We start from the raw sequence: 9,278 nt of genomic DNA on the forward strand, positions 1-9,278 counted from the left end.
AAGCTTTATTAAAGAAGTACTGGTCTTGATTTCCTTCAAAAAGTTCCAGAATCACAAAAGAAAGAACTATGCAAAGAAGTTAAATGTCAGATAGTTGTTCGTGAATTTGCCAAAGCATTGCCACCACCAAAGAATTTAAAGGCTCTTCCACCTCCAAAATAAAAAGAATAAATATATATATTATTATAAATAGAATAAATATAATAAATATTATGCATATGGCGTATTACTATTTACAGAATTGAAATGGATCAATGAGAAGCAATCTGTAATTGAATAAGGATTTCACTTCTAATATTGCTTGTTTATCTTAAATTTTCTTTTATTGATTTGAGACCATCAGTCGAGAGTGTCTTTTCTATTTCATTACTTGATTTAAATTCAGTACTTCGTATTTTTTGTTTTAAAACTAAATTCCAATCAAGTAATAAATCATCTATACTTAAACCATGCTGATAAAGCTCAGAGCAACACCAAGAAAATATATCCTTCCTATTATAATGAATTGAATTTATCGCAATATTTTTCAATATGACGTATCTATTAGATTTTGTTATTTTCAATTTGATAATTGATGTATCTGAAGAATAAAATGGATTATAGTCGATATGTGAATAATCTGACTCTACATTACTGGTATGGCCACCTCTTATTTTCGATTTGTTAAAATTATGGATGCTAATTGAATTCAAATAAATTAACTTGGCATCATCCAAACATTTTGAATCACTGTTTATATTTGAGTTAAATATCTTATCTTTTGTTTTGAAACCTTTAAAAGAAGTCAGATGTTTGATATATAGCGATGAAATTATATTCCACATGGAGTTTAAATGTTTTGGATCGGCTCTGTGTGCTTTAGACAATAAATCTTTTACAATAAACCTAAATCTTTTCGTTTCCTGTAATGATTCTGATTTCATTATGCTTGTCATCAATGATTGAATAACAATGGGATATGATAGTAAACTATCATTAGAATCCAAGTTTTTAAACAAACTCACAGCTTTATTGAAATCATCCACTTTCCCGGATCTAATTAGATGTGTTATAATGGCTTGGTAATTTTCTGCCGATATCTTCCCATTAACTTCTATAATTTGTTTCAATACATTATTGACACCATCAGAATCATTAAATGTTAGATGCATTCTTAGTAAAGCAGATAAGCAACGTTTTGATTTAAGAATTATTGGGATATTTTCTGGGATAATATTTTTATTAACGTCACTAATAATTTTTTGAGCTTGTTTTAAGTCTCTTGATTTGGTAGCAAAATCGACAAACTCTGGAAATATTAATTGACTATTACAATAATATTTTGGTGGCAACTGTTGAATGATTTCTTTGCCCATTGATTTATGAGATTTATGATGAGTTGCCAAATTTAAAACTTTGTATAAAATATTAGGATCATGGGAAGTAAAGGAAGGATAATTGTTCTTAATTTTTGTCCAAGTTGAAAAAACTCTAGATGGATTATTCAACTTGTAATTGAGGTGAATTAAATCATAACCTGCAATTAATTGATCATTTCTTAACTTGTCCTTGGAAGGAAAATGGTTTGCATCTAATATCTTGTTCAAGATTTTATTTGTTAAAATTGGAAGCTCTTTCATTGATAAGGCTTTTTCACATATTGATGTTGATTCTAATTCAGTTAATAATAATTCTTTACCTTTAGACTTATACAATTGATCTAATTCCAAAAATTTTAGTAAATATTGGTAATTATATTTTGGATTATTAAATGATAATGCTTTTATTAGTTTTCTTGAATATATTTCGTTTAATGGATGATCTGGGTGCAATTTATGGTAGAATAAGTACAAACTCACTGCGACTATTAATTGATTATTAGACAATGAATGGTAAATTATATAACTTAGCAATTGTTCATTGTCTTTAATCAAAAAGCTTTCACCATTGATTTTGTTTATCAGAGTATTAACAGTGTTGAAATTATTTTGCAAACCATGAACAAGAAGTTCTCTATAATAAGTTGCTAAAACTGTTGTTGATTTCGATTTGTTTCTATTTACAAAATTTATAAAATTCTCCATCGATGCTACATCAATTATAGATTTTTTGTCAACATTATTATTATTTTCCAAATATTGCCAGTAAGCTCTCATACATTTTTTTGATTTATTTGTGATATCACTGTTCTCATCAATTAATGATTTCAATAAAGAGATGGTATTATTTTGATCAAATCTGCTATAACATCTTGAAAGTTTCTGATATCGTATTAAACTTTGAATATGAATGAAGTTATTTAATTTTGAATATATTGAGAATTTTCGAAAAACTGTATACCTTTGTGCAGCCTGTTTCCATGAAAGACTACAATTTAACCCTTCAATAAACATCTAATTAGTATGAGTTTTATATAACCTTAAATGCCATTAAAAAATCGAAATCGAAATTGAAATTAAAGGTAAAGTGAAAAATGAAAAGTAAAGATAAACAGAAGGATAATCAACGATCTGATATGAATATACACATGGGATGGAATAAAAGTTGCTTGAACCACTAGCAATGGTTTCACTAATCTCGATATTACTAACTCTGTAAGGTCCTTTACTGATGATTTGATCAACCAAAAGTTTAAATATCAAAGTTTCATAGCTTCTAAAATAATAGAGGCCCATTTTTTTGAGATGGAAAAAAAAAAATTAGTGCTAAAACCCGTTTAAATTGAGATCATAGTATAGTTAACCAGTGGTTATTATCATATTGAATATTTAATAACCATTAGGGAGGAGGAGGAGGATGAAGATGATTCAACATGATCGATATATTATTTATTGACTTAATATAATGGTACAGCTTTTAAATTGTTATCTTTACCACAATTTTGACAAATTGAAAGGTCCAAAGTTTTTATTGTGCAGATGTAGCAATATAACGATTGACAACATTGGAAACGATAAGGTTGACTTGGAAATTCATCACATCTTGTACAAATTGTAGAATCCGTTAATGATTTATTTTTCAATTTCATTGGTTTAAACTTTCTTTGCAACCATGCTGAATTGTTTAATAAAGTCATATTAAATAATTCCAATATCGAATTCCATAATAATTGTCTATTTTGAAATTGTAAATTTGAAACAACAGTATTTTGATAAAAGTCTGAAGAAGATTCTAAATTTGTTCTTGTAATTGGTACATTTAATAATCTATGGATTGGTGAAATGAACAAATGACTATTATTAAAAGAACTCAAAAATTTCAAAAAATTGATCAGGTCTAATAAGCTATAAATTTTATTAAACCAATGTAATAGATATAACAAACTTTCATTTGAATTGTTGTAAATCAAATGTTGAAGTTTCTTATTGATGTAATTTTTCAATATTGTAATAACGAATAAGGTTTTCTTCGTTGCATTAAATAAATTATTGGAAGTTAATTCTAATGCATAGGTAGTGGTTAAATTGTTTCCCTTCTTGTAAGTTGAAAATAGAAATATTATAGAATTTAATAAAAATTCCCATTCATGTTCATTATTTCTTATATTCAAATTTTGTTTAAACTCTCTCCAGTATAAATCGTGTAATTCATTATCCAGTTCTAATGAATCGAAAACAGCAACTCTACTCATATTATTATTTATATATTCTATTCTAATCCCTTGAAAATATGACAAATGAAACCAAATAATCCTTAATGATCTGAATTATATTTATCTTGTTTGTAATAGCTTATATCCTTTATATATCTTGTCAAAGGAAGTTTAGTTTAGACAGCTTATCTTTTTTTCAAACTAATCAGCTTCTATTTCTGTATTATCCTTCCTAATTTGATCTTCTCTTCTCTTCTCTTATAATCGATCTAACTTAATCATATATCACTTCAATTTAACTCCGTGTAGTTAGTTCATGATGATTGTTTAAATGGAGTTTGTTGATGATATTGATGATGTTGATGATGTCGATGATGTAGTAATTGTTTATGTTGTAATTAAAAATATAAATAAACTAAACTTATATATAAATAAAGGATAAACAGAGATCATTTACATTTGCTGATATTCTGTTTCATGCTAAAGATAGTGACAGTATGATAATCCGGGTGTCCCACTATCATACTGCCATTGTTAAATATTTGTGAAGGATCAAAGGGATATAAAACATAAAGATTAGATGGGGTTGAAGGGGGAGGGAATAGCAACAAGGGCTATTTTTTCTATCATTTTATGATTGACATCAGTTATGTAACTGCTCGATTGAATAATTTAATACTCATATCTATCATCAATACAATTATGTCATTAAAATTATTTTCAAAGAATAAAAAAAAGGAAAAGTAAACAACAATGAAAATTACATTTGTTTGCTTGTGGTACTTTTGTAATGAGAACAACTAATTAATACCTTTAGTATGAATTCACATGCCAACCTTGTATTTTTTCATTTGCTCGACTGTTAAAAAGATCAATACAGTAAATGGACCTAATCTTACAAAACTTGGCAGCCAGCCTCTGAACATGAATTGAGGACCTTCGTTTTGAACAGCTAGAATTAATGTCTTCATGGCAGAATGCTTTGGATTATGATCGTTCATAATTCTTGTCTTCATCACATCTGCTGGTGAACAAACTGTTGTTGCTATAAAACCTGCCATTAATGATGCAGTAAAATGAGTCTTCTTCTCCTGTGGATTCATATTTAAGTTTGTAACCAAATAATTTTTGAATAAATCATAGGTTACTACTTGTGATGAAGTCATTAAAATACCTCTAATTAAATTTGGGGATAAACCTGCATATAATCTTGGAATACCACCATCATATTTATAAATTTTAATTAAACCATCAATTGCGTTTTTATAGTTTCTTCTTAAATGAGGTTCTAAAGAAGTATCATTTTGCATTCTAATATTTACAACATCTGCAGGATTACCAACTAACCCACCAATTGCTCCACTAACCATTGAAGCAGGCAATAGATATGAAACGTCATTTAATTTATCCTTTGGAATTACATATTCCTTTAGCACATCATAACAACCAAATCTAGCTGTTGTATAAGTACACTGTCTTAAAATAGCAGCACTTAAACCTGAATATAGCCCTACTACACCTTCATTACGTAAAATAGTTGAAAACATAGTGAATAAAGATGGTCTTGGCAATGGTGAAGTTTGTAATCTAACTTTTGATAAATCCAAAGGATGAGTACACATAGTGGCAACAATGCCACCTACACCGCCATACCACCAAGGGTATTTAATAGGTTCAGAAGATTCTTTTGACATTTAGTTTAAATTTGTTTAATTTAGCTTAAACCTCTTCTATTTTATTACCAATTTAAGTTAAAAATTTGAATAAGCTTTACCTAAATTTGATTATGATTATAGAAGAAGATCAATTCTAAAATACAAATTTAATTCAAACCATGTCTTTTTTATATAATTGCTACAATTGCTATTATTAATGTTGTTATCATCATTATCAATGACAGTTGTAATTGCTCATTCAAAAGGTAGTATAGATAGATAGTATCAGTAGTACATTATTTTATTGTTTTAATATTTTTTTTTTTTGCTTCGGAAATTTAGTCACTTTGCAAATGTTAATCGTACAGTGGCAATGACGCAACTATCCAAGACATAATAATAAAAGTAAAGGGCAGCGATAATGTGTAGATGTCAAAATGGCAAATTCTTTCCGCCCGCCTATGATCACAATTTAATGTTATAGTTTATTTTTTTTTATACACAAATGAGTTGAACTGTGCTATAATAAATAAACCTACCAGATTATTAATGGCTATCAGATTACCGTTAAAACTAATAAATATAGGACGGATAAACTTCATGACCCCTACTTGTTTGTCACGCGCCATCTCTAGACTTAATCAGATAAACATAACCCATTATTTACCATAAAAAATAACTTGTGTATAATAAGCAGGTAGAATTAAGTTTGAAGATAAAAATAAAAACATATAAACAGCTTCCTTGGTCATGCATTTCTTTTTTGATCGGTTGATTAATGTGTGAAGAAAAAAAAAAAATTAAAGATGTATCGACACTAGTTTGCATAACGAGAAAACCATGTGTACAAACCGGCGAAAGGAATCATTAAATGAGGAAAAAAAAAAAAAACAGAAAATTCTTTAACACTAATTTAATTGATGTATTGGAAGAGCTCAACAACGTCACGCGCCAGCGGTATTTTAATTCCTATGCAGTTTTTATTAGAGATGAACTAAATTGTACAATATCCCAATCCATTGCATCCCATCAACTATGTGTATCTGATTGTTCAAAAAAGGAACTAATATTTGGAGATATGTAAACACAGACACATACACCAACATCTCTTTCCTTTAGTAAACCACCACCACCACCACCACCATCAATTAATTATCTTCCTTTACTTGCTTGACCCGACCCGACTCACAAAGCCATCCTCAGTGGGAGGAGGAGGAAGAGGAATTAAACAAAAAGTCACATGACCACACGTGACTCCAACTAAAAATATTTATATACAAAATACACACACATTATATCATATAGATTTGATTTTTTTCAACTATATAGATAACAAACAGTACATACTAGTGGCCAGTCATATCATACCATACTGGTACCCCATACCAAACATTATTAATAAGAAACACAGACACAAATAAAAACAAAAAGTGTTGTTGAGAAAAGAGAAATATATATTCTTGAAAACCAAATCCTAACGCTTTATATACCTCTTTGATAAATCAAATTAAATTAAATATAGTCCAATCGAATCTTTGTGGCAGCAAGATTTTTGCCCTTTTGTTGAATCTACGTCAATCCCCACACCAGTGCTAGCGGTGGTGATACTTCTGATCTAATGTTATATTTTTAAGGGATACCTGACAGACAACTGATCAAATCAAATGACACAAAATACCACAAAAACCAGAAATCAAGTTAATTATGCGGTGGTTACCATAAGTACGGTATCTAAGGGTCATCCATTTGAATAAACAGAACTCTCTGTCTCTAACTGTAACAGTCGCGATCACGATTTCCCACAAATCGGTCATTCTCCCGCTAAGATCGAGAGTCCTGGTCCTTGTCTTTGTCCCGGATGGGGTGAGCAAACTGACTGAACGTGATGCCATTTGAATCTCCGAGAGACCCAATATATACGATATGGTAGCGCAACAAACCACAGTCAGGGTAAGAAAAATATAATATATCTTACCCTCACACGACACGTGAATGTATCATCCACAACGACACCCTGTTCAATCACTTCCTGCTCCCGTCCCGTCCTTCCCATACATTACATTACATTACAGTAAACATAGCCTTTTCATCGTCAATTTTTGCTTTTTTCGTCGTCGTCTCTTCTCTTCTCTCCTCTTCTCTTCGCTTCTTTCTTATTTCAATTTTTTCTTCACAAACTAAATTTTCTTTTCACACCAAAAAATTTAAAAATTAATTAAAACCTCCCACCACCATAATAACTTCTTGATACTATTCTATCTTATACTATACTATACTATACTATACTATCTTATATTCTATTCTATTCTATTCTATTCTATTCTATTCAATATCTAAATATTAATCATTCGATTCCTTTTGACTATTTGTTGAATTTTTATAACTTTCACTTGTTTATATCTTTGTATCTTTTAATCTATCTTATATTTACATATATATTTACATATATATACTAACAATATCAAATCCATTCCCCCCTCCCTCCCACTTTTATTATTGAAATATTTATAGTATAATTATAGTATAATTATAATATCATATAATAATATATCTCTTATTTTTTTAATATTAAAAGAGAAAAGTCTGTTTGTTAGATGTCTATTGAAAATTTGAAATCTTTTGATCCGTTCGCTGATACTGGTGACGACGAAACAACTACTTCAAATTACATCCACATCAGAATTCAACAAAGAAATGGTAGAAAAACTTTAACCACTGTTCAAGGTGTTCCAGAAGAATATGATTTGAAAAGAATTTTAAAAGTTTTGAAAAAGGATTTTGCTTGTAACGGTAACATCGTTAAGGATGCTGAAATGGGTGAAATTATTCAATTGCAAGGTGACCAACGTGCTAAGGTTTGTGAATTCATGATCACTCAACTAGGTATGCAAAAGAAGAATATTAAGATCCACGGTTTCTAATCTAAGATCAAAATATTATTTTTATATTAGTCCTCTTTTTTTTTTATTAAAAGAAAGAAAAAAATAAAATAAAATTCAAGAAACCTACATTAACTTCCATCACCATCGCCCCTTATCAAGTATCCATATATACCTGTATGTCTAAATTACAATAAAACATATCAGGCATATCGTTCTACAATGTTTCTAAAAAGTATAGAATACCATTTAATTACCTATTGATAAAATTATCTAATGTTTGTCAAGTGAGTTTTCTAGTAAGAATTTCATCCTTGATTTCGACAACTCACTGTATAACTAAATAGATAGAAATATAAATATAAATATGTATAAACCCTATATATTTAGAGATTATAATTCATAATTGTTGTATTCTAAAAGATATAGTTCTTAATTTAAATCAATCAATAATAACCTTCACTATACCACTGCTTGTTAATCAATTTCGCATTATTTATTTATGGGTCATCGGATGTTTCTTTTTCTCTTTCGTCATAACCTTTCGAAATCGAAATCACATCCCATCTCAAGTAATAAAGGTACATATAAGTATTGAAAAGCATTAGTTTACTGCTTTTAACTTCATTTATAACAAGGAAGTAGTGGGAACCAACGACCTAGGGACAAGTTTATTGACATGGGTAGTGGTGATTTAAACTTATTGAAATCTTGGAATCCAAAATTAGTCAAAAATAGAGAAAAAGTCTGGATTAAAGAACAAGAGCTATTAAAAGAAAATGAAATTTTAAAGCAAAAACAACTAGAGATTACAAAAGAAAGAGAATTAGATTCTTTAGTGGATCCACATCATAAGCATAAAAATTCAAAAAAAAATGGACTAGAATGGATGTATTCTGACCCAACTCATAATGAAGATTATTTGTTAGGTAAAAAAAGTTTAGACTCCAGTGTGATTTCAAAAAATAACTTAAAGAATGATTCAAAAGTAGATTCAAAGATTGATTCAGAGCAAACTAAAAAATTCGATTATTCAAATGATGATCCAATGTCAAAATTTAAAATTGCAAAAAAAAGACATATAATTCAGACTAAAGAAAAAATCAGTAAACCAACATCACCCCTTTAAAGGCAAAAGGTTCGAGGTATAACAACAACAAAAAAAATTCAAAG

The 9,278-nt window shown here is 28.9% G+C and overlaps 6 protein-coding genes across 6 annotated transcripts in view; 3 read left to right on the forward strand and 3 right to left on the reverse strand.

Annotated features, from left to right (window-relative positions):
- Positions 1 to 162, forward strand: part of NUC1 — a gene marked incomplete at both ends in the record, with an annotated part of 1,435 nt that extends 1,273 nt beyond the window's left edge. The window contains one exon of the mRNA XM_001646866.1: positions 13 to 162. Within this exon, the coding sequence (XP_001646916.1) occupies positions 13 to 162 (150 nt within the window).
- Positions 163 to 305: 143 nt separating this feature from the next.
- CBP1 (Cbp1p) lies at positions 306 to 2,372 on the reverse strand (the record flags this gene model as incomplete). The annotated part of the gene is made up of 1 exon (XM_001646867.1): positions 306 to 2,372. The coding sequence occupies one exon, from the start codon at positions 2,370 to 2,372 to the stop codon at positions 306 to 308; it is 2,067 nt and encodes a 688-aa protein (XP_001646917.1).
- A 443-nt stretch (positions 2,373 to 2,815) lies between these two features.
- Positions 2,816 to 3,610, reverse strand: PEX2 (ubiquitin-protein ligase peroxin 2; the record flags this gene model as incomplete). Its single annotated transcript, XM_001646868.1, has 1 exon — positions 2,816 to 3,610. One exon carries the CDS (start codon positions 3,608 to 3,610, stop codon positions 2,816 to 2,818), a length of 795 nt encoding a protein of 264 aa, XP_001646918.1.
- Positions 3,611 to 4,395: 785 nt separating this feature from the next.
- Positions 4,396 to 5,265, reverse strand: DIC1 (Dic1p; the record flags this gene model as incomplete). The annotated part of the gene is made up of 1 exon (XM_001646869.1): positions 4,396 to 5,265. One exon carries the CDS (start codon positions 5,263 to 5,265, stop codon positions 4,396 to 4,398), a length of 870 nt encoding a protein of 289 aa, XP_001646919.1.
- A 2,555-nt stretch (positions 5,266 to 7,820) lies between these two features.
- SUI1 (translation initiation factor eIF1) lies at positions 7,821 to 8,147 on the forward strand (the record flags this gene model as incomplete). Its single annotated transcript, XM_001646870.1, has 1 exon — positions 7,821 to 8,147. One exon carries the CDS (start codon positions 7,821 to 7,823, stop codon positions 8,145 to 8,147), a length of 327 nt encoding a protein of 108 aa, XP_001646920.1.
- A 637-nt stretch (positions 8,148 to 8,784) lies between these two features.
- CWC25 (U2-type spliceosomal complex subunit CWC25) lies at positions 8,785 to 9,234 on the forward strand (the record flags this gene model as incomplete). Its single annotated transcript, XM_001646871.1, has 1 exon — positions 8,785 to 9,234. One exon carries the CDS (start codon positions 8,785 to 8,787, stop codon positions 9,232 to 9,234), a length of 450 nt encoding a protein of 149 aa, XP_001646921.1.
- Between the last annotated feature and the right edge of the window lie 44 nt (positions 9,235 to 9,278).

The sequence above is a fragment of the Vanderwaltozyma polyspora genome, genomic scaffold (genome assembly GCF_000150035.1).
Source record: "Vanderwaltozyma polyspora DSM 70294 KpolScaffold2000 genomic scaffold, whole genome shotgun sequence".
NCBI lineage: Eukaryota > Fungi > Ascomycota > Saccharomycetes > Saccharomycetales > Saccharomycetaceae > Vanderwaltozyma > Vanderwaltozyma polyspora.